Genomic DNA, 25624 nt, shown 5'->3' on the forward strand with positions numbered 1-25624 from the left:
TGAATCAGGAATCTATTCAACAAAAAAACAAAACCAGAAAAATCTTCGAGTATAAAGCAAAGTTTGTACTATGGGAATAAGAGCAAAGTCTGAGAACTTTTATAGAAGGATCTCAGCCAAAGCCACTCCACATGTAGGAGAAGGATCAAGAGACACTGCACACTAAATTGTCCCAGGCACTTGGACCTAAGGGTACCTGCCCCACCTCATGGCCTAACCTTGCTGCCGGAAGAGCAGCACAGGCCCACCCTGGCTGGGATCAGGAGCCAGTGTTCCTCAGCGGGCACAGGGAACAGCAGTTCTCAGGGGAGGCTGCATGGGAGGAGCTCCAGGAATTTAGAAAACCAAGATACTCAAGCCAAATCCCAGACCAATTAAATCAGCACCTCTGAGGAAATCCCCCCTCCCACCCAATAGCAAAATGTTAACACTCCCCAAGCAATTCCAAGGGAAGCTGGAAGGCTGCCCCCTGTCGGTTATGTCCTCAGTTGAGGGCAGGTGTAGAAGCCCTCTGCATCTCCGGTTTCTCATCCTTCCAATAGGAAAGAAGAACACACGCTGGCGATAACAAGGACAGGAAGCAGCAACGTGCAAAGGTCTTGTATGTCAGAGAAGGAATGAGATTTTAAAACTCTGAATCAAAAAATAAAAAATAAAAAACAAAAAATAAAAACTCTGAATCCTGCACACCAAGCCTGTGGTTTGCCTATAAAACTGACATATCAATAACTACATTCTACCAAAGAAATTTGTTTTCTAAATCACAGCTACCAAGAAAAAGCATCCTCAATGACTGGGGGTGTTCAGGAGCAAGAGACCTCATACATAGACCAGTTAGAGAAGGGAGTGCAGGTTTGCACATGGCACCCCCGCACCCTCAGGCACTGCCCTCCCCTACTGTGCACCAGCCCGGTTCCAGCTCCCACTCCCATAGGAAACCACCCTACTCCACCAAGGTGCTTGGGTTCCCATCCAGAATTCCCACCCCTGACGCTCCTGCTTCTGACAGTCTAGCCCTCTTGCTCACATCTTCCCACATTGACAATGCAGACACGGTGGCACCCCGCCCCAGCCTGTACTCCCCTCTGCTCACAGCTGGAGCGAGCGGCACCTGCTGCCCATGACTCCACACGGTCACAACAGCTACCCCTATTTGTGAATGCTTCTGCAGAACAGTCATTCCCTGTGCTGTGTGCCCAACACTCAACTATTCAAAGCCTTTTCACATAATTCACTCCCAGGATAGGAATCCTGGTCGACCTCAACCCGAGCCCATTTTTAACAGTAGGAAAAAAGCCAAGCAGCACAGGTGGCAGAGGTGTGGGTGTGGGCAGCCACTGTGACTGGGGCAAATCTTGGAGCTCCCAATCCAAACCAGAAAGGAGGGCAGGGAGGGACGACACGGGAGCGCGGGCCGCTAAGTGCCGCTCCTGTGTAAGGTCTCTGCGAGGCCCGGATACCCAGCTCACCTGACCAGGAAGTGAAACCCTAACTAGCCCACCTGCAAGAGCACTCCTGACACAGGACACCACTTACAGGAGGACCATCAACTGGGAGGAAAGGCAAACCAGAGTCAAGAGCCAGCAGCAGAAAAGAACATATGAGGGAACAAGGAGAAGGCTGGCAGGCTCAGAAGCTGGCTCTCTGAGACACTTCCGTAAAGCCTAAATGAGAAAGGGGGGGCGGGGGGCTTAGGACATCACAAAGGATAAGGCATTCCCCTGTGGCACCAGGTTCCAGGGAAAAGAGGCTCCCAGGTCTGGATAACAGGAAGACAGGCAAAGGAAAGTGCCACAGGCCTGGCAGGACCCCCCTCACACCAGGAGGCGAGAGAAGCGTATACCCAAGCTGCAGCCTGCCCTTGGAAGAGATCAGAGGCTGCCAGCAGCTCTGGTTCACGAGCACCTGCCACAAGAGGTCAGAAAGGGCTTCCAAAAGAAGGTGACTACCATATGTGGTCTCTGATGTGCGACACTCAGCCTTAGGGAGAAGGCACACCATCTGTGTTAGGATGGCACCATCTGGCCTGAGAGGCCACCTGCCCAGCATTCCTCCCTGAACTGCCTGGCAGAGGCCCAGAGAAACCAGCCCCTCAGAGCACCCACCACCCTGACCACTAACCCCCAGAAATATGCTCCATGACATCACCAGAAGGGTTAACACAGACCGTCGAAGACCTGAGAATCTGGCCCAGATTCATCTTTCCAGCCTTAACTTAACCAGCCTTGCTGGTTCTCTAAAAATATTTTGACATACTCTGTATTTACATGGTCACATTAGTTCAGCTCAACTCACACCAGAAATCAGGAAGGTGGCTCACCTGTAAAGGAAGATGGGGTGGGGTCACAAATGTCAACCAAACATCACTGGTGTCCATCTGGCAGGGCAGTGCCAGGAGGGTGACCCCCTGTGGTTACTTCGAGAGCTTCTAAATGCATATACCTCTACCTAGATACAGGATGACTGTTTTAGGAGAAGGAGCCACTGTGGTTTTCAGGAAAACCTTAACCAACAGAATATTGTTGTAAAGTAAGTAGGTTTCAAAGGCACAAGTCAGCACATGCTGACCTGATCTAGAATTGTCACACTCATCACACTAGTTTCCAACTTCTCTAACTCAAGGTCACTGCACCTGGCTGCGTTGACATGCTCCCCCACTCACTCCCCACCCAATGCTGCGCCTCCCCATGGGCTCCGGCCAACAAGACATGAACACACAGACACGCAGCAGCTCTGAGCACAACAACACAGAGCAGCCCAAGCAGAAGCTGGAGGAGTCCTGGGGTGTCTCGACCAACGTTCTGATCTTTTCCTTTCAATGAGAATGGAAGCAGCTCCAGTTTGGGCCTTGCATCAGCCCGGATCCTGGAAGAAAGATGAGCCTCCGAGCACAGCAATGCCCTATTTGCAGCTAACACATAACCAGGAGGATAAACCTTTGGTGTTCTAAGCCTTGGAGATGTGGGGGTTGCTGATTAACGCATCTGGCAAGAACTGGTTATGCATTCGTATGCCACACTTTGCCCCCAACAGAACGGATTCTTGAAGGGGAGAGGCTACATCTTCAAACAACAACAAAAAAGAAATTAAATAAAGCAGGCCACTTAGAGTTAGGCCATGTTAACACTGAAGGCTAAAAGGCCAGATCCTCTTCTTTGCTGGCTGAGACACAGACTTCTCCACTATTCAAAATAGAAAAAACTGTTCCCCACAAAGTACTTCTCAATCCAGAGCAAACAAGATTTTCCTCCCTTCCTAAACTCTGGACACAGTCATCATGTACCTGCTAGAGGGCGATGCCTTATAGCAGCCTCCAAGAAGGTATCTATCAGCCAGCCTGCAAAAGTTCATTCTTGCTCATCCACCCTGGATGGACCCAAACCTGTGCCAGGCGCCCTGGGAGCTAGCAAGCAGGCAGGCAAGCAGGCAGGGTCAGGAGAGCCACCAGACTGGCATCACCACCTTTAACCTGTAGGTGTCCGTACTACTTGTCCGTGTCTACACAACCTGAGAGAACCTCAGACCGAGGCTAGAGCTAGCTCTCTCTCAGGTGGTGTGCACCAGGAGTTCCAAGTAGCCCCACTGAGGGAACACAACTCTGGTCTCTCAGAGAGGTGGCCTGAATGCATCCCCAGGGCTACATCAGAACAATGGCTATGGAGGGTGGCCACCCGAGAGGAGGGATACAAGCACGTGACAGGAAGGACACCATGGTGCCAGTGACCCAGGAACTGCAGACCCACAAGCCACGCTGTTCAGGAGACCACTGCAGCATGATCCCTCAAGGGAAGAGGCCTTGGCCCCACCTTTAGCAGGAAGGACAGTGCTCAAGAACCACCAGTGCATCTACCCACCATGGAAGTCATACCCTCATGTGCCATCGCTCTTCTCACATCCAGTGACCATACTTTCTAACCAGGTGGGTTAGCTCTAAAAGCCATTCTGCTGGTGTCAGGTGCACACACCTGACAAAGAAGGGGGACAAGGTTCCCACTAAGGTCAGCAACTAGTAAGACCTGAGAGGCCCCTTCACCCCCACACTGGCAGGCTTGCCTCACTCTGGCTTCTGAACTCAGGACTGGAAATTGGAACTATCTTCCATATAATAAAATAAATAAGCAAAGTTTATAGCACAAAAATCATTTATACATCATATAAGTCATCAGTCAAATCTTTCAACTGTAAGTGAAACTCAAATTGGCTTACAACAGCACTGGTTCATGTAATTAACAAGTCAAAAAAGCAAGAGCTGCTGCACAGAAATTGGAAGCTTGGGGCCATCCTTTTAGTCTCCTTTCTTCAGTGTGGGCTGCAGATTCAGGAACATTCTTCTTGGTGAGGCACAGCAGCCCCAGGCCACAGCCAACAAGCCTGCCATGTGAGCAGCATATGGCTGGCCCTGAGTCCGACACAACCCCACAGCCAAAAAGGCAGAGCAGCAAGGAGAGCCAAGGGCAAACATGCTTGGGCCTCCCCATGAGGGGGGCGGGGGGCCACACAGCAGCAGGGCTACACAGATGCAGACAAGAGGGATGGATGCACAGATGCAGACAAGAGGAAGACACAGTAGTGCTGGTCTTTAGGTTACCCGGGCCGCTGTCCACACCCTTCCCAGAGGCTCAACAGCAACAGTGACTCGGCGGGATCAAAGACCACCCAGCACCCTCACCTCTGGCCTACGGCGCCAACCAGAAGAAGTAGGACATGCACACCTGGATGATGCCATTGGCTGAGGACACCCCTGTTAGACTCAAGAAGAAAATACTGGAGAATGTAAAGAATGCTCTCTACGATCTCAGGGCTAATGGACAGAAAGCTCCACAGGTGCAGCTGGCCAAGCACGTTCAACTCCCCTAGCTTTAATATTCCGAACACGAGCCAGCTCTCCAGGGAGCTTATAAGAAAGCTATTTTTGATGCAAGAAACTTACTTTTGGCAGAGTTCTGGAGTGTGGTTCACAAAGTTTAAAAATAGTTTTCTCCTATCACATTGTCAGAAGGAATCTGATTTTGTGCGATGAGGAGAGAGAAATCTTTAAGTCATGCTATTTAAGTTTAATGCAAATGGTCCATACTGATGGGGATATGTGAGGGACAGGACCCGGCAGGGATTTCGCCGCCTCGGCTTCTGTAGGCTTTGTCCTTGATTCTGCCTACGCCTACACTCCAGGGATAAAATTAGTTTGACAGTGAATTCTATCAATACATACTGCTGTCACCCAACGTGCCCCCAAATTTCCAGTTTAAAATAAGAATTGAAAGAAAAGAAAGAAAAGAAAGAAAAGAAAGAAAAGAAAAGAAAGAAAAGAAAGAAAGAAAGAATTAAAGCAGATTCCGTTTTGTGGATTCCACTGTTAACACCCAAACACGGAAGAGGACAGAAACCACTCATATAAAAAGAAACCCCAGCCACATCTTTTAGGGAGTTTCGGGGTGACAAAAATCCTAAGGAGGGAGGGAAGATAACTAGCACAAAGAAAGCACCAGTTAGTCCTCACCCTTCATGGAGGGGCAATGGTCACAAGCAGAAACCGCCAGAGATGCAGAAGCACCACCAGGGATAGAGGCGGGAGGGACCATCCAGTGAGGCCTGGGTGCTGTGCTGAAGGCTTCACAACAATTTTTACAAAGGACAAATCCAGGCTCCAAAAGACCATATGACAAAAGTCGCAGGAAAACAAAGATGGAAAGTAGATCAGTCACTGCATTTTTCTTCAGCCACGTACACACGTGTGCAAGTCCACAGCAAGCAGAACAGTGGGAAGGGGAAGTGGTCTCCAACATACCCGCACAGACACAGCACCCACCAGCTTACCCCAGGCCCCTAGTCTGTCTGCCACTGCCAAGGAGGCAGACGTGCAAAGAAGAGCCCTCCACCAGCTGCCCTACAGCAGTCTGGGCAGATAAACAACTTGCTAGAGCTTAAAATAAGCTAGGTACTAATATTTAGAGCCAGAAAGGTCATGAGTACATTGCATTAAAAACTTAAAGTTAGGACGCCTGGGTTGCTGAGGTTGAGAATCTGCCTTCAGCTCAGGGCACGATCCCAGACTCCTGGGATTGAGTCCCGCATTGGGCTCCCCACAGGGAGCCTGCATCTCCCTCTGCCCCGTTCTGTGTCTCTCATGAATAAATAAATAAAATCTTTTAAAAAATAAAAACTTGGAGCACATAGTTACAAAACTCAACTTGGAAAAAAGGTCTCAGAGATGGTAAAGTGAGAACGCACACTATTCTCATCCCTCTCAAGATCCCACCAAAACGACAGAAAAGGCTTCAAATAATAATAAAGGAAGAATCTATCACAGTGCTATAGGCTACATGGCTGAAGGCCAAAAGCAATCTAGAGGAGGCTTCAGGAAATTCTTGAGAATAGGAAGAAGATGGGCTCCTGAAGGCCAGGTGTTCTAACCCACACTTGTAAGCACCATTCTTCCACCATCTCGACAGGAAAGCAGCCTATTCTTCTGGGAGCTGCTAGAAGGAAAGACCCCGGTAAGGAAAGCCAGCTGCCTACCCTGGGTCCCTAACAAGCGACTAGCTCCAGGTGCTATCAGACCCACGAAAAGAAACAGAAGAGGAAAAAAGAAGGCAATTCCACCCAAAACACAATACCCTGCAAGTTCCAGCACCAACTTCAAGCCCAGACCACCCCAGCTGGAGACAGGTAACTGGGGTACACAGAGGAATCCTCTGCCCTACTCACGGAAGGCATCCAGACCACCACCTCCCGACCCCAATTTCACCCAACTGCTCCCAGCTTCAGCCCTACAGTGAAGCCATCCTGGGCCTGTCTGTCCCTCAACTAAACAATTGTGCATTCAGGTCAGCTACGGGACCTTTATTCACGGATAGGAATAGGAACCCACGGATAAACAGTAATGAGATGAAACACACTGCCCTATTCCTCCAGCAAAGCACAGCTAAAAGCCCTGGGTACTACATATAGAAGAGAGATTAAGGTAACTCAGAGCTGGAAGAATGCAGACTGGCTTTCTTCAAGACCCAAGAAACATGGCAGTGGGTTCTCTAGGTTTTGTGGGTTTTTTGTTTTGTTTTGCTTCAAATGCCCCAGACTGAGTGAAACACACAGATGCACCAAAGAGTACAAAAAACAGCCCAAGAAAAGCTTGCCCTCTCTGGCCAGAGTACCAGGAAAGGGGCAGTGTAGCAGACAGGAAACTTCCAGACACTAACTCTACGCGCTGAGCACCCAGGGAGAACATGGCCAAGCCCGCCACAAACGGCCATAACAAAGTGCCCTGCTCTGTAAGCTGCTCCCTAGGTCTCATGGAGTCACTCAGGTTCTTCTCTTCCACATAGGTGCAAGCCCTAAGATGAAAAACTGGGAAATACAGATTTCCAGTATATTATTTACATTTATAAAAGTACTCAAAGATTTAGATTCACCAGACAATGCAATTAGTGAAAACTGGAATCAGAGCTGGGAGGCAGGGCAAACAGACTATAAATCTTTCCCTTTTATGAGGATCCAAAGAAAGCCAGCCACAGTGGAACAGAGGAGGAAGTGGATCGGAATACGACTTTTAGGTGAAAATCCAAAGGGCTTCAAGAAAATCAGCTTTTACAATGACAAAATGACAAAGTACTCTCTAAACTGTTCAGTGCTATGCACACAGAACTTACACCAGATGAGAAAAGTTTTAAGTGGTCAGAAAAGACAGAAAAAAAAAAAAAAGAAAAGAAAAGACAGTAGTTGGTGTTTGACAGGAAACTTGAACAGAGGTCATCAAAACACCCAGACAGATGTTCAGATGAGGATGTTGTTAAAGAAGTACCATTTGAGTGGCTTGCATGAGCACAACGACAGGACAGGACTACCACGTGCCTGCCAGCACATTCCCTCTCTGGAACACTCTACTATTTACTGGTCCCCACTCCAGACGTGTTCAAGAGTTTGGGCACCTAGACTGAGCACCCTTCCCTATTAGTCTCCAACACTAAAAACTTTCTCAAGTTCAAGGCTATCACATATCCCAAGAAAGGAAGGACCAGAATGCCACAATTCAGCTTCTCTGTCGATTCCTATTCAGGACATCATCAAATATAGGATGTTTCGTTGGTTCAACTCAACCAGGACCAACTAAGGAGGCTGCAGCCGACTCTACCTATGCAGGTGTCTCCCCACTCACCTTCCTGGGCCTGGTCATCTGAAGGGATACTCTCTACATCCCAGCCCCATGTCACTGCCCCTCTTGCAGGGCTTACAGCCTCCGCCCTGGATCCTGGTTATTTATACATATCTGTTCTACTTGCTACCCAAGGATCCTGAAGCTTCCAGGGAACTCTTTCCCTGTGTATCTGTGCAGCCCTCAGGGCAAAGCAGAGATCAAGAACATCCTCGTCAACTGTGCACAGACTGATGAACACCTTCCCCATTCTTCACTTGAAATGAAATAAAATCTGTTCTTCAATTTCTTTCTATTTATTCTATCCAAAAAATAGTCAAAGGATCTCCTTCTACCTAAATGGTACATCTCCAGGCACAGGACGTGCCCTCTTCTCTCTTCCAGGGTTGGGTCTAAACTGTAATCCCAACAAGACGCTGAAAGACATCCTGAACACATTAAGTTTCACTTTAGAAGAAGTTAAAGTTTCCAGGTCTTCTCTTACAAAGAGATGTCAAAGTTGGGGCAATGTGAAATCCACCATACAGGCTTCCCATCCCCTAAATGGCCTTGCCCTGGACCTTCAAACAACTGTTTGAGGTTTTTTAAACTCCTGACAACGGTCCATAAATTTTAAAAAAAAGTTTTATATTATAAGCAATTTAATAAACTCACCACTGAGAAACAATTAGCAAATGCCAAAAAGGATGGCATTTACTCAAGCATTTAAAAAAGCTGTTCTCTAAGTCTTTCCCAGGTTACAAATCCTTCACTACACTGAATGGCTTCATGTAACTTGAATATCATACCCAAAACGATGGAGGATATGCAGACGCTAAAACTGTGCAGGGATGCAGGGACACTGGCTAAATCACGCATAAAACTGCATGCACCGACTGCGCAATGCAGACTGCTTGTCTCTAGAGGAGTGTGGTTACGAATCAGACACTGCATCACACAGCTGCCTGAAAGGCCCCTCGCCCTTCCATGTGCAGAGCACTGACCAGCTGCACCACCACCGTTCTTTGGTTTCAGCAGTTACTCTAAACTTAGCAGTACTGGCCTCTTCCTAGATCTGGATTTAAATACCAGTTCTGAAACTTAGTCAACACAAGCCATGCACCTCTCTGACCCTCTCTCTAGGTCGGTGTCCCCTCCAATCCCAGGGCTAATTGCATCTGCCTCTTAGCACTGCCCTATGGCTGTCCTGGCACTTGGGAGCCACTCAGCAGTCACCATCCCCATGAAGTTGCTGGTATTCAGTTTTAAAAACTTTCTACTTCTGCATTTCTATCATTTCTCCTCATACACACCACAGTCTTATCTGTATTTTTTCCTTTCTCTTCAATTAACTTTCCTACTCACTCCTGAAGTCCACATGGATAAAATGCAGCTTGTGGGGGCAGGCGGAGTCAGAGACTGACTTCTGCTGGATGGAAAATCTTCAAACAGGTAACAGAGAGCTCAGAAGTGAATGGCTAAGTTCACAGATACTGTATTACCTTAGATTCTGCAAAGCAGAGGTAATTTCCCACAGACCAAAACACAACTTTCTAACTTGGATGCCGATCACTACCCTCAAATGTTGCTGACCCGACCTAATGTCCCAAAGGCAGTGCAGGCCAGAAGGCCCCAGGACAACCTGGCTGCCACCGCAGTAGCAATTACTTCAAAAGGACCATCATGAGATGCTAAGAGCATCATGTGAAAGGCTTTGGAGCACCACCCCACAGGTTACATGCTAGGTACACAGGGAAAGGGCACATTTACAATGCAGAGGTCCAGCAGATGTCATCTTAGCCACATGATGGAGCTTAGCACAGGCGGTATGAAAGGTGAGCACTAAGGACATCCCTATAGGACCCGTGGAAATACTATCAGCACCTGTGTAGGCTTCTTACTGAAAAGGATTATCCTGAACCAGATGCCACCCAGACCACAGGACACTCTACAGGAGAGCCACCCTGGCCTCCTCAAAAACGCCAAAGTGCTAACAAATGATAAAGGTGGAAGAACTGTTCTGGAAACTAAAGGAGAACGTTCCGCATTTTAAAGATGTACATGCTAGGTATTCAGAGGCAAGGATCTTGAGGCCTACTCCATAGTTTAAATGACCAGCAAAATAAAAGTACCTAAATACTCAGAGGAAAGGGTAAAGTGTTTCTATAGTAAACTAAGTGAAGGGCACAAGACGCTGGCACTAACCTTTCACGCAGTCAGCTTACGTGTTTCCAAGTAAAAGGCAGGAGGCAGGTTAGGAAGTTCATTGGACACCCATTCTACCCTCAGGACCTTTTAAGTAGAAAAGCATTCCTTCATCATCCACACAAGGACTCAACAAGAACAATCCCAAAGGCCCCATGTCAGTTCGGGGCCTCCACAGCTGCCTCACCGCCTCTCCACACCCTCTGTGCCCTGGGTGGGCCCAGCCCCACAAGGAGGAGGCCAGACAAAGCACGCTTCCCTCCCTGCCCATGCTAGCTGGGCAGGGTCCTCGGCTCTCCTGCAAGCGTGGGGAAAACCAACAATTCCTTCTCCTGACCTCACCAAACCCAAATCCAAGGGACCCAAGTGGGTTAGCTTTAAAAGCCAAACTAAGGGATGCCTGGATGGCTCAGTGATTGAGCGTCTGCCTTTTACTCAGGTCATGCCCACAGTCCCGGGATTGAGTCCCACATCAGGCTCCCCTGCAGGGAGCCTGTTTCTTCCTCTGCCTAGGTCTCTGCCTCTCTCTGGCACTCATGAATAAATAAAATCTTTAAGAAACAAAAAAAACAAACCTAAGTCTAACTGTCCAGGAGGGACCCTGGAATCAGTATTTTAAAAGCTCCACACTGCCACCCAAGCAGACACTACCGGTTCTAACCTGCACATCCTCCCTGAGGGGAAGGAGACATGTGCCCCAGCCTCGAGGTCGAAACACTGATGCCACAGCAAGTCCTGTCCTGCTACGTCAAGGACAGACCAGTTAGTTTCTTTAGAGAACAAGAAAACACCCAGCACACACTCACAAAATAGGTTGGAAATACATATTCTGGCTAGAAAACTATTTAAAAAAAAAATACTAAGGGCATATTTCCTATCTAAACATGGTCTGAGAGGCCATGGGGTTTGTTCTGTCATCACCCACTGGGAACTGGTCCTCTCGCTGGTTCCCAGGACCTAAGGACTGTGGGGCACTACCACAGGGCAACTACCCGTCATGAAAAGGGGGTATCCCCTTCCCGGAAACACCAACTGGGATTCTGTTTTTAAAAACCAAAGGAGAGAAGTAAAGGGTCAGACATTCAGAGCAGCCCCAAACAAGGCAGTGAAGAGGAAGAAGAGGTACCACAGTAAGTGACCAGCACCTTCTTGAGCACAGAAACCCCTCAGGATTCTTCAGACCATACATGCTTGAGCTCCAGATTCATGCTGCTCCCACTCACCAGTCCTGATAGTTTTCACAAGGCCTTACTGAAAAATAAGAAACCCTCAAACCATTTCCACCCACCCCCAGTTGGCCAACAACAGCCATCCTGCCAATTGCAAAGTAAAAAATACCCATGTAACCTAGTATCATTCAGGAAAATCCATGTTTCCTACACAGTGTTCCCCAGTGGCCTGCGCCAGTCAAGATACATCTGAGGCTAGGGAGAGCCCTTCTGTGCGACACTGAGGACAAGTGTGCAGCCAGCCAAACTAGCTTGGCTTGTCTGGACAAGCCCCCACCTCCTCCCCCCTCAACACACACACGTACACACATGTACACAGCAACAGCCCCTAGGCAGCCAACTGCAAGCACACTGCAGGCCTGCCCTCCTCCTCTGAGAGTACCACACACAAGCAGAAGACACATCCAACCTGTCTCATCTCCATTAGATGCCTCAACCTGACCGGTTTCCAAAACCGCCAGACCTAGAACCAGTTTGCCAAAAGCACAGAATCTGGACCTCTTCTAGATTAGGAAACAAAACAGTTACTTGGTTACACACATGCCCACCCTTCCCTAGATCCTCCTAGGATCTCCACGATGGGGGTGTGGGGGGGAGGGCAGAACGACAGGACTTCCCCTCTCTGCAAAGGGAGGTGGAGGACACTGCACAGAGCTGTAGTGCTGCTCTGCTGCTGTCTGCAGGACACACAGTTCCTCACAACAGAGCTACAGACACTTGCCAAATTCGGCTGTGGGACCAGGCTCCGGGTGCCCCAAAGTGGTAAGAAAGACAGAGAGCTTCCTGGGACAGCAGAACCGCCAGACCCCCAGGCAGCTGCCCCAAGAAGAGGCAGGACCAGTGCTGCCCCACTAACCAGTGCTGCACAGCTGGCTACCTGTCCCCTCAGGCTGACGCGCCTCATCAGAAGGGAGAAGACTCCTTGTCCAGCTGCAAGGAGTCCAATGACACAAGGCTCTGAAGGGCTGACCAGACAGAACGGTGTGAACAGGGCAGTGAGGAGACCTACACAGGCTCTACGGATGCTCCAAGCCCTCCCACTGCCAGTGTGGCCAGGGCTCCACACTGTGTTCTTTACCGATTCCATCAGCATCTACTCGGTGCCCCTGAACCGAGACACAGCAGAAACTCAAACGAAGACACGACCTGCCCTCACACTAACACACGCAGACACAGTATGCACAGAGCCACAGAGAGAAGCGGCAGGGACAAGGGGGTGTGCAGAGCCCATGCAGGTGAACGGCTCCATGAGGGGCTGCCAGCACACCCAGGACAGACATCAGGAAGGGCCCTCGAGGAGGACGCCCTGCCTGACCCTGGCCAAGTGACCAGGGCTGTGTTCCTGAACCCCTCTAGCTCTGGTCTCAGCTCATTAAGTCATTATAACATTGAAACACCACACATGAAGCCACTAGCACGACAGAGGCACAGAACACACGCCACTATTTTCTGATGAGCCAATTAGTAAATACTACCCAGGACACCTCAAGTGGTTCAACATACCTGCAATGTAAAGTCCAAGGGCGGGGCAGGAGACTTCCTATTCACCATGGAAAAGCTCCAGGACACAGCCCTCTGAGTAACTGGGGCCTGTCCAGGGCAGCTGTTCAGCAGGATGGTGGCATGATCAGTGCCCGAGGACAGGCTGGCAGGACGGGGGGTACAGGCCACCCGGGCCATCCCACAGCAGGCAGCACAACAGGAGAACAACAAGTCAAGAACAAATTAAAGGCTATGTTCATGTCTCACCTGAATAAAAAGTAGCCAGATGCAACCTGACAACATGCCTTTGGCCACAGCTTGGCTGGGGCATTCTGAGAAGGACATGCCTGACTGGGGACGAAGCCAACCATATATAACCCAGCTACTTCGACTCGTCAGAAAACAGGTGACATCACTGGGAATATCAACAGTAAGTCCCCCAACTCTCCCGCCATGCCCGGAACAGCTCTCCTGTCTCAGAGGCCGAACACCTTCCTGCCATCTCTACCCTACTTCACGTCCCCGCAGAGCCAGTGCTGTCCCTGTCATGCTCACGTCAGCACTAAGACACCCTAGAACTGTGAAAGGACCTGTTATCGCAGACACCCTGCTTCAATTAACCCTTAGCACAGCTGGGGGGAGGGTACTAGTCGCCTTTCCCCTCTGTTTCACATGACTTGGTTAAAGATGGAAAGGAGGCTGGGGCCACCCATCTATAGGTGCAGAGCCAGACTATACCTCAGTCACCAGATACTCTAGCCTTGTTCTCAATACTACCTGAAGCAGAATTCCAACAGGTCTTCCGAATTCACCCCAAAGCCCGGGGCTTGGAATGTGACAGGACATCCTCGTGGGCATGCTGTTACAAGTCACAGCAAATGGATTCTTACAGATGTAGCTCAGGATATTAATCAGTTGACCCTGAGTGAATTCAAAGGGAGACTCGCTGAGTGGGCCCTATCTAATTATGAGCCCTTTCCAAAAACCCTCCTGCTGCTAGGAACAGAAGAGGAGTCAGAGGTGTGGAGCAGGACTGGACACAGGTGCACCCCTGCTGGCAGAAAGATGAAGGGCCCATGGCTAGGAACAGAGTGGCGCTAGGAGCAAAGACGGACACCTAGCCAACAGCACCAGGAAAAAAGGACCCTCAGTCCTGACAACTACCTTGGGAGCGTGGAAACAAAGGCTCGCCCCAAGATTCCCTCCAAGCCCAGCCAGCCACCACCCTCTCTTTGAGACCCTGAACACACAGCCCAGTCAAGCTCCCCAGACTGCTGGCCTCACTGCCCAAGGCTAAGCTGCTACATCTGTACTCAATCGTTACGCTGCAAGAGAAAACCAATGTGCTACACTGGCTGTCTCATAACTAAAATGCAAAGACAGCAATCAATTTTACTGAACAACTATATAGTCACAGAAACCCAAAATACTCTAAGATCTACACACTCAAGTTATTTCTCCCTTTGACAGAAACAGCAATTTGTCACTTCAGCTCATAGATCTGGTAGAACACCAAAGACTATAATGAGTACAAATTAGTTTTATTAATCTTGGAAAAAATATATAGCTTGTTTTTAAAAAGCTTATATAAGCAGCTTTTGCTGTTCTGGAAAAGTACTTCCAGGATCAAGCTTAGGAAAGTGAGCAGTGAGTTCTTCCACCCTAGGACAGGGCCGGCCACAGCAGTGCTCCCCAGGTGCACAATACAGTGTGGGAGACAGGTTTACAGATGATGCAGGGTAACAAACGTGACAGATCAGAACCCCTCTTCAAACTCAACTGAAGGCACCAAATAAAAGGTAACAAGGGATCTACTGCCACACCATGACCCTGCAGCTTCTACTCAACAAAGCAGGTTCTCCTTTTAAAAGCTCTGTGTCTGAAATGGCCTGGTCACATCTCTAGAAAACCTCCGGCCTCCCCTTCTTAGAGAAGCACCTTTCATGAGGAAGCTCCAAGAGGGAGCTCTGACAAAAACCTAACAGCTATGAACAGATCAAACAACTAGAATTTTAAAAATAAGCGCCTTTTGGGAGCAAGAAGCTAACATTATCAACAGAATCAAATGTAAAAATAGCGCAGTATCCCACCTCTGCCTCTGTAACCACACAGAACAATCCCAAGACCTAGGAGTCACATTTTCCAAACCCTAAACTACTTTACAGAAGAAAACAAGTCCCAAAGACCTGAGTGTCTTTCATTGCTGGCGACCCTTCCCACACTTTCTGGCGGCCCACCGTCACACACACACAACTTTCTGGCACCCATGTTGAGGCCTGGCCCACAAGAAGAGGATGTCCCCCCTCCAAGTACCACCGAGCCATCCCAAAGTCACTGGTTCCGCACACGGACCCCTCTCCAGCAGCTCAGCTTGCCGTGGCACAGACCATGCTCCCCACATGCCACCCTAAGACAGCATGTCCAAATGGCCCAGCAGACCACGGCGACAGGAACTACAAAAGATGGAGCCATTAGACCATGAATCTCAACAAGAGTTAAACTTAATCACTACCGGCCACTCTTCCTTAGACTCCTGTGTTCAACAGTTTAAGCAAGAGCCTACTACATGCCAGCACTGGGGACAGAAGTACAAGGTGACCCAGTACACAGGTACTGCCCTCCATGCTCACAGTATCCACACACAAGCACACACTGACACAGCACTGCCCACTGCCACGGAGAAGGGGACACCTAACCCAGCCTCCTCACAGGGCCTCCTGAAATCTGTCTGAGAAAGAAGGTGCTTCGCACAGTGGAAGTGAAAGTTGACAGTCCAGCTCAGGCCCTGGGCCACGTCCTGAGTCAGATCTCACTGACCCCCACCGACAAACATCCAACATCTCTACTGCAGTATGTCTGACGCTAAGCACCCCACAGGACATCAGCAGACTCCCTGTCTCCAAGGCAACAGCTTCTCCTGCTCAGGCCAGAGCCTGGTCCTCTCGGACTCGGCTTTCACACCCCCACATAGTCCATGTGGAAGTCATCCCTACCTTTTGCATGAAACGAGAATACACACTTCCTGCCACGGATGCGGTCCCCACTACAGGTCAAGGGCCATCACCTCTTCTGGTTTTCTTGCTCTTGTCCTGGACTCCCTATAGTCTACACCCCAAGTAGCAGCCAAGGTGATCCTGAGACTCTTGCAGCCCCACATCCCTGAGGACAGGCCAGGGTCCTCAGAGGGCTGGAAGGACCCCTACAGCCTCCGAACCAACACTGCCCTGGTCTCCTGTCCTGCTCCCCCTCACTTCCAGGGAGTCTGGATTTCAGTCTAAGATGCACAGCATAATCAGAGTCAAGGGGGAAACAACAGAAGGGAAAGGTGGGTCTGAAGGAAGCCTGCCTGATAGGAAACGAACAAGAGGTAGTGGAAGGGGAGGTGGGTGGGGGGATGGGGTGACTGGGTGACGGGCACTGAGGGGGACACTTGACGGGATGAGCACTAGATGTTATATGTTGGCAAATCGAACCCCAATTAAAAAAATATACAAAAAAAAAAAATGAAGGAAGCCTGCCTGCAGGAGGAGGGGGCCACTATGGTAATTGGGGCAAGGGATGCTGGTGGCCAGCGCAGGCAGCAGGCATGAGAGAGGAGGCCAAGGGGAACACCACAGCATCCAGTAAGAGCAGATGAGGAGAGAAGGCAGGAGTGGCTCACCTGCGGAGACTCTCAGGGAGCCCACCATGCCCTCCTCGGTCCCAGGCCCTCCCCTGCCCCCACCAGCCAGGCAAACCTGAGAAACACAAAGACAACTCCCTCCTGGCACAGTCTCCCAGGAACGCATGCATGTCCCACATGCATCTCTGGGTCTCCACCTGCTTAAAAACGGGAGACTAGGCTACAGTGACCTCTTCATGTCCCCTCCTGCTCCAACACCTCACAAGTGCAAAGCCTCCCTCACTGTCCTGCTGAAGACTCTGCTTTCAGCCTCCATGCAGGCTACAGGAGTAACTCAACAGCCTACAGCCAATGAAGGCCAGATCCCATCAGCCCAGCCCAGGGAAGCTGATGGGCGCATGCACCTACAGCCAGGGGCAGCAGAGCGTGAGTGGTGTGCTCACAGGAGGTAGAGAACTGCCTTCTTGTGGGAGCCAAAAGCCATGTCATTCCACCGCACACAGGAAGGAATGCCAGCACTCCTTGACATTCAGGCCGACTTGTGGATGCAGTTCTACAACCCAGAGGAGCCTGGCCAGCCAGCCACACTGATACCACGTTCGATGGGTGTCCCAGGAAGCCCAGCAGGCAGGCCTTAGCAACTGTCTTCCATGACCAGGGTGGAAGAAGGGAGAGACTCTTGGGCTAAAGTCCAGCCCTGAAGTGGTGGCCAGGTGAGGCCACTGAAGAGGACAGTGAAAACGACACAGCAGACCTGGCAGGAGCCTCAGGAGCACCTGGCCCACTGCCCTGTATCTAGCAGAGTCCCCTTTCATGGAGGCACTGAAAGTTTACATACAAATCCAAGACTTCCTCCCTCCTCACCTTGGAGGTTCTCCAAGGGGAAGCGCAAGTCAGCTCCCACATCCTCATCCACCCCAATACTAGAGGACTGCTTGCTCCACAGGATCCTTCAGAAACAAAACCCTGGGTCTGTGTTAGGTCCTGCCATTACCACGGACAGGCAGAGGGTTGGCGGTACCCTGGACACCAGGACAGTTCTCAGGGCACCAGAGAAGACGCAATCCTAACTCTGTAACAGAAGCAGCACCTCATGACAGTCGGCTTCACATTGTGATGTCCATCACGGTGTGATGGACAGTGTGATGGACAATGGCCGAGGTCCAGAATTAAGTCTCATGTCTCCATCTCCTCACTGGGGTAAGGGACACAGCCTACTGGGCTCACCCAAGCCTGCCGGGCCCATGGCAGAAACTTTAGTTGGCCTCAGGCCAACAGGACACAGGGCAGGAATTCCCAGCCTGTGAGACACCATCACCTCTCCTTCTTTACACTTGGCTCCAGCTCATTACTCCCGTCTCTCTTTGGGGAGGGGCACACCGACAGTCACTGTTCAGCAGGCCACTGGCGAGCTGGGACAGTGGAAGCCATACCACGGGGGCAGACCAACCATCCAATCTGTAATGGTCCAGCACAAACAAAATGCAGACCTCCTGGTTCAAGATTCTTCAGAATCTCAGAGGATATGAGCAGAACATTAAACCAAGTACAGAGCTATGTGACTACCTGGCGGGGGGGGTGGGGGGGCGCACGCCCACAAGGCCAGCCCTGCCACCAGCTAAACTCAGAACTTACCTATGGCCCTTCCCAGGAATCAGTCCAATAGCACTACTTTGCCATCATCAAACAACTCAGCTTCCTGCACTCCAGGTGGCAGCATACATGGAAGAACTCACTGGGTGGAACCCCCAGACCAGAGTACAAATCCTGCATGCTCACCTACTGAGCTGGGCCCCAAGACCCACCAGCCACCCCACGTCTAGCTCAAGTGCAGGATATTTGTGAGTAAACAAAATAGTACATACAAAATGTATAGGCATGTTTGTATTCATCAAGTATCAGTCTACTGAATTTTAAAGATGGTAGCCTCTTAACAGATCCAGACTTAGGCCATCCAAACACAGAGTGCGCCCCCTACATTGTCTGTTGGACAGCACTACCTAACCAGTGAGCTATCCCACAAAGCTGAAGCGCAGTTACCTACTCTGGAAAAATCAGCCTGGATACACAGATAACTAATTGCTCACACTACACAACAATTTGGCAAGATGCAAAAATTTAAGACTGGGTCAATTTTGATACTTTTTTGCCAGGAGAAGTTAAATATAACTATATTACCTGAAGAGAATTTGACTTTCTTTCAAATACCTACAAGATGTTCAGAGAATACTCATCTCCCAAATTTAACTCAACTTCCTTAAATAAAATGCAAGTTCTGACAAAGATATGGCAAATAAACCTCAAGAATTTTATCAATAAAAATCAAATACCAGGTCATTCATGACCCACCACTTCCAGCTTACGGCTATGTCAACAGTGAAGAGGACTGGCTAAAGAGAAAACAAAAATGCCATGTGGCCTCAAATATACCTTTACACAAAATTGTAGTAAGCAGTTGAACTATCCAACTGTCTAAATCTAAGACAAAGTAACACCTGCCAGGGGCATTCCATACCTAGGAAAAAGACTATAAATACACTTTGGACTTTGTTTCAATTAATTCTTAAGCCTTTGTCAACAAATTTTAAGTTTCCAAGCAAGCAGATTTTAATTTTGATTTTTAAATATTCTTTTGGACAAAATTTCAATCATAATTTTGACTTAAAAATCTCAAAGAGCACCAAGCATTACACATAGTAAGATAATAGAAGAATCGGTCCTTCACTGCATGTGGAGGAGGGTTTTTTGGAAACACATAAGGCAACGTTTCCCAAAACCTTCCCACTAGCTAACTGTATCAGCCCAGCTGATTCCGATGCTGGAGCACCCACCTGAACTCCTCTTCATTCTCTGGACTTCAGACAAAGTGCCTCCCTCACACACAAGGAGATGCTCTTACAGCCACATCGCCAGCCTGCAGAGCTGCCCCTCTAGCCTGGAGGAAGCAGAGTGGGGAAAAGGCTGGAGCAAACTCAGCCACTTTCTGAGATCTGCCACTCCTGTTTCCTCTCCCAGCGGCCACCCTCTGTTCTCTAACCCCAACACGCAGTGCAGGACCCCAGGAGTGCCCCACACCTGCTTTACCACCTGCACAATGGGGAAAACAGGGGATCCCAATGAAATGGGGACACCATGGAGGACACAGGAGGAAAAAGGCCCAAATGTTTATCCCAAGAGGTTTTTTTTTTTTTATCCTCTAGAGGTAAAATACACAACAGGTGGTTCACGTGATAAGCGCTGAGAATAAATGGATGCACTGGGCCAGGCTTCTTCCCTGACAGACCAGGGCCGCAATAAGTCAAGAATGAGGAGCAAAACATGTAACATGTGGAAGTCCTTTAAAAGGTTACCAATAAAGACATAACTAAGAACTGAAACCAGAGATCAAATGGAAACTGGAAAAAAAAAAAAAAAATGGAAACTGGAAAACTAAGCAAGAGAGCACTCAGTCCCCATTAGCAAGATACTCTCTCCCTCCTATGTTGCACAACAATTCTGTCCTTGCTACATATACTAGGCAAACTAGGGTTTCTCAACACATCACCCTCAAAAGTAACTGGAGAGAACCACCCTTACACCTCCTTCTGTCAGTATGTAAGAGAAGTATCAACTTTACCCAGGTAGTTGTAAACAGTCATTTCTCAGGAGACCTTACTTTACCTTTAGGAACATGGGAGAAAAATCTGAATTCTTATCAAATTCTATACTATTCAAGGAAATGAAAGATTCAAGTAAGATACACAATGAGTTGCAAAGAGAAAAAACAAAAAGGTCACCCGAGCCACCTGTGTGGTTTTTCCTACAAGTAAGGTTTTCCCCAAGTTTAAAATCATTTTTCCAACTTAAAACCTAAGTTGCTTCTCAAAATTTAATAAACGCAAACTGTACAAAGTTCCTTTAAATTAAAACTCTCTCCATAATCAGAACCCACTGGAGAAAATACCCAGTTTTCTACACTGAATTAAAATGACGGATAATACTAATCATTACGCTCAATTCCTCTTTTAAGAAATCTTAGCATAGTTTAAAATGGTGGTAAAATACATGTGCCAAAAATAGTCCATTACAAACACATTTCACCCTGAACTCTGGAGGAAAAAAAAGCACCTTGACATGTACTGAACAAAAGCCAACCTGGAATTCAAGCTATCAGTTTTAAGGACTGGTTTTGTCATTTCAAACAATTTCTCTGTCTTTCAGAATGTTGTAAAAATGAAAGCTGTCAAGCCTAAAACACTTCAAGTGCAAGGTCCTTCCCTGCCCTCTCTACATATTTTTCTTTAAAGTCTTGGTCCACATGCAAAGGCCAGGTTTCTGAACAGGCCAGTCCCTTCACATCACTGATTAGAACAAATCTGAAAGCTCAAGTTGGGTTCACACCATACCAGACTGCTTTCTCAGAGTAACTTCCTAAGGGGGGAAAAAATGAGATGACAACAATGAGGGTTTTAATGTGCTGTCTTCTCATTTCAATTATCTCAGGTAACTATGAGGGTTGTTTTGTTTTTAAGATTTTATTTATTTATTCATGAGAGACACAGAGAGAGAGAGGCAGAGACACAGACAGAGGGAGAAGCAGGCTCCACGCAGGGAGCCCGATGTGGGACTCGATCCCGGGACTCCAGGACCATGCCCTGAGCGGAAGGCAGACGAGCGGAAGGCAGACGCTAAGCGGCTGAGCCACCCAGGGATCCCTGGTAACTATGAATTTTAAGTGTGACTTTCAAATGAACTTGAAAAAATAACAATATGTCTATTAGAAGAGATAACTTACTGTTTAAAAACAACTCACCCAAGTTTCCTTATAAATAAAAAGTTAATCAACTACAAATGTATTGAAAGGCCTACTGTATGCCAAGAACTGTTGAAGAGGCTTAGGACAGAGGTTAGTGACCTCTCCTCGAGCTCCTTCAAACTAGTATACAGAACAGGGATACGAAATCTCCACAGCAACCTCCAGAGAGTGAAGGATGAGGGATTTTTAAGACTCAACTTTAATACTTTCTTGAAGAGTCCCACAGGGACATTGCGAGATTATAATCTTAATGTGCAAACTGAATTTCAAATTAAGTGTAACAATAAACAAGACTTGGTTTGACGAAAATACAATCTGACAACAAAGGTCAAGGAAAAGCAAAGATCCTCCCTCACCAGCAAAGCATATTCCCCCCAGCCCAAGAAGGAAATCAAGGGTAAAACGACAAAGCCTTTCTAAAACAATGTTGCCCCCTCTGAAACGGCCCTATGGTCTATGGAATCTGTAAGAGAGCCTTTCACTTAACTATAAGCTACCTCTTCGTAGATGTCAGATACTACTAAAAAGATACCTTAACATTCACAGTCATGCATAAGAAGAGTAATTTTTTAAAAATCTCAATTCCTGTGTAATTTCAAGTAGCAGGTAAGTTGTCTGACCTTCCGTTGTAGATTTGAGGGCTTTTAGGTTTTTTCCTCCAAGAAACCTACATTAAGTCTGTCCTTTTAAGCGAAGAAAGCTCTACGGAATTCATCCTACATGATATGTTCCATTGGAGATGCACTCATATGCTCTGTGAGCCTGACGTAAATCATCTCTATTCTGATAAGGAAACAAAGGCGAAGGGTGGTAAAGCAGCAGGCAGAAAAAGATTCAGGCACACAACTGACCACGGCCACTTTGACCTGTAATTCCCAAATATAAGAATGACTAGTGCTCCTGATCTGAAGCACTACCTACCCCACGATCAAGAAAAAGCATAGGGTAAAATAAGTTGAAAAGGAAATTTCCAGGGAAGTGCCACCGAAAAACGGTATTTAGCCCAGTGACAAAACGCTGCCCAGCCCGGAAAAGATGCCCCGCCTCCGTACGCTCCCCACAACAGAGCTTGTCTCTACCCTGAACACCAAACGTTGAAGAACACCTCATTCCTGGCTGTCGAAGGGAGAGAGAGGAGTGAGGCTGGGAGGGCTCCGGGCCCTTTTCATCTCAGCCCCGCTAAGCCTGACGACCCGCTGAGAACGGAGCGGCTGACCCAGACCTGAATGCGGGTCCCCAGAGAACCCCCAGAAGCAGCGTTCAAGGGAAGGCAGGGGCCAAAGACTCCGCCTACACCCCTGACAAACGGCTGTCGCCAGTGTGGGGCACCCACCCGCAAGCCCCGGCGGCGAAGGCCCGGCTCCTCCCCGCCCTGCAAGCGCGGCGTTCCCACCCCTGGGCGGCCCCGGCCCCGCAGCCGCGCCCCGCTGGCCGCTGCCCGCTGCCCGCTCACCTCCAGCCGCAGGGAGGCCCCGCAGCCTCGCAGGAACTCGCGAATGTTGCTCAGGCACTCACTCTCGCTCCGGGGCTCCGGGTAAACCTGCAACACAGAGCACAGGCGCTGAGCGGCGGCGCGCAGGCCGTGGGCGCGACCACGGCGGCCCCCGCAAGCTGGCCCCGGGCGAGAGGACGCGGACGGGCGGCCCCGGCGGCGCGGACCGACCCCGGCCGCCCCAGACGCCCGCCGGCTCGGCCGCCGCCTCTCCTCACCCGCTTTCCTTCCTCCGGGCTGCACCAATCTCAGGCCCCTACCCTCTCCAGGAAGTGGGCCGCCGCCGGAAGTGACGTCTTCAGGCCGCGCCCCCACCGCCCGGTGCGCGCGGCCTCTTCCGGCCTCGCCTTCCCCCTGGTAGACGCGGTGCCCCTGGGCCCACGCGCGGGATGGAGGAGGCCGCGCGTGGTTCTTGTCCTCGGACACAGCTCCCTGGCCCCACGCGCAGACTCCTCCCCCCAGCACCTGACCCTGTCCTCAGACGCCGCGCACCCGGCCCCACGCACGTGCAGACTCCTCCTCCCGGCGCCCCGGCCTCGGCCTCGGCCTCGGCCTCGCCCACGCGGACACTGCCCTGCCCGGAAGGTCCCAGGAGAGCTCGGCCTCCGCGGTGAGCAACCCCAAAGGGGCTGGCGGGAACCCTGTGTTTCTTCAGTTCTCCCCTGCCACCAGCTTGGAGAGGGGAACGAGTGAGTGTTCAGTGACGATGATTTAAAATAACTGGCAACGTAAATCTTGCTTGTTGGGGTCGAGGCGCAATGTTTGCCTTCCCTGAATTCATACCACGTGCTTCATTAATGATCAACTAGTAGAGCCAGTTACGTCAGCGTCAGCGAGTAAGTCAGCGGGGGAGAACTTGTACGAGGGCCTCTACCCCAGGCGGGGGGCCTCTACCTCGGCGAGGGCCCGCGCAAGCTCCCCGGTGCTTTGGCCCAAGAGAGAACTGCGAGGGCCACCTGCCACGCGTGCAGGCTGTTAGTGACCGCCTGCCCCGGCAAGAAAGGGCGAGAAACCCAGTAATACAGAGCAGGAGGCCAGAGGCGGCACAGGGTCCTCTGCCGTTCTAACGCAGAGGAAGAAGGCTCTCCATTTGGGGAGTTGCTCTAAAGCACCATAGAGAACTGTAACATTTGAGGACATTCTACGCACTTCTGTTCTTCTTGGGGGAAATCACAACATTCCATCAAGCCTCACAGGAATACTTCAGCTTCATTTAAAAGAGTTCAGGTCTTTTAAAGTTTGAATAAAGAAAACGGGGTGTTGACAGGTGTGAAGAGGGCAAAAATCAGGCCCTTTTCCTATATTTTAAAAATTCGTAGAAGAAATTACCAACATATTTCCTCCAAATTAAACGGATTTTTTTTCCCAGTGAATGGCTAAGCCAAAGCTGCTTTACTCCATCTGGTCTCTCCATAAAAGAATTTTGAAAAAGTATGTACCAAATATGCAGTCAAAATCTTTCATAATTTTAAATGGTTTGCAAAGTTTTAATTTCTGATTTCCTGATGACATTTTGAAACTGTTAAACATCCTTTAAAAAAAGTCTAATAGACTCCAAAAGCAATAGAAATACAATACCCATCCTCAATCTTAAAAAATTATGAACAAGCTCTTGTTTAAAAGTCAGAAATTTGGGCAGCCCAGGTGGTTCAGCGGTTTAGCGCCACCTTCAGCCCAGGGCCTGATCCTGGAGACCCAGGATCGAGTCCCATATCGGGCTCCCTCCATGGAGCCTGCTTCTCCCTCTGCCTATGTCTCTACCTCTCCCCCCCCACTCTCTGTATGTCTCTCATGAATAAATAAATAAAATCTTTAAAAAAAAAAGTCAAATTTTACATTCTCTTCTCCTTCAACTCCTTTCCATTCCACTTCCCCCAACAAAGTCGTATCCTAAATACATTTTTAAACAAATTTTACTGATCACACTTTTTTTGCAAGAGTCCCATACAAATACAGTCCATCCTCATTCATGGATTCTGCGCAAATTCACTCATTCAATAAAATTTGTTTGTAACCCATAATCAGTATTTGTGGCTCTTTCTCATTTATAGACACATACAGAGCAGTAAAATTTTGAACGCCCTTTATGCACAAATTCCTAGCTCTGTATGCATAATAAGGTTATGCTCTGCCATCTTGTTTCAGCTGGTAACATGAGCAGATATCCTTTTTGCAGTCTACTGGCACCACATTTTTCACATTTTCGTGCTTTTTGCTGGTGGTTTTGCTGATTTAAATGGCCCCCCCAGCATAGTGCTAAAGCACTGGGTAATGCTCCCAAACGCAAGAAGACTGTAATGTGCCTTACAGAGAAAATACATGTGTTAGATAAGTTTCATTCAGGCCTAAGTTAAAGTGCTGTTGGCCGTGAATTCAATGTTAATGAATCAACAATACGGTACATCCAGAAAAAGGAAGAGGACATTTGCAGATCTGTGCGTGCGGCCGCTCCCGAAAGTGCTAAAGTAACCTCTATAGTGTGTGACGCAGCTATGGAAAAGATGGAAAAGCAGCTAAACTTACGGATTCAAGAGATGTCAACCAATAAAAAGAGCATAATAGACAGTGTTGTTGTGAGGCTGAAAGCCAAGGAAATTTACAGACATGTTACCCAGAGTCAGGAAAAGGTTAAACCCTTCTCTGCTAGTGCAGGCTGGCTTGCACGTTTCAA

General features: G+C 49.0%; 1 protein-coding gene across 6 annotated transcripts in view; it reads right to left on the reverse strand.

Annotated features, from left to right (window-relative positions):
• ARHGEF7 (Rho guanine nucleotide exchange factor 7) overlaps positions 1-25624 on the reverse strand; it is a 123624-nt gene that overhangs the window by 72039 nt on the left and 25961 nt on the right. For 3 of the 6 annotated variants that reach the window (XM_041731375.1, XM_041731368.1, XM_041731370.1), the window contains exon 2: positions 22915-23001. The exons of 2 other annotated variants lie outside the window; for them this stretch is intronic. In XM_041731375.1, the coding sequence (XP_041587309.1) occupies positions 22915-23001 (87 nt within the window). Of the gene's footprint in view, positions 1-13065; positions 13687-22914; positions 23002-25624 lie in introns of those variants that run through there. One more of the 6 variants, XM_041731371.1, reaches the window with a different exon arrangement.

This window comes from Vulpes lagopus, chromosome 16 (assembly GCF_018345385.1).
Source record: "Vulpes lagopus strain Blue_001 chromosome 16, ASM1834538v1, whole genome shotgun sequence".
NCBI lineage: Eukaryota > Metazoa > Chordata > Mammalia > Carnivora > Canidae > Vulpes > Vulpes lagopus.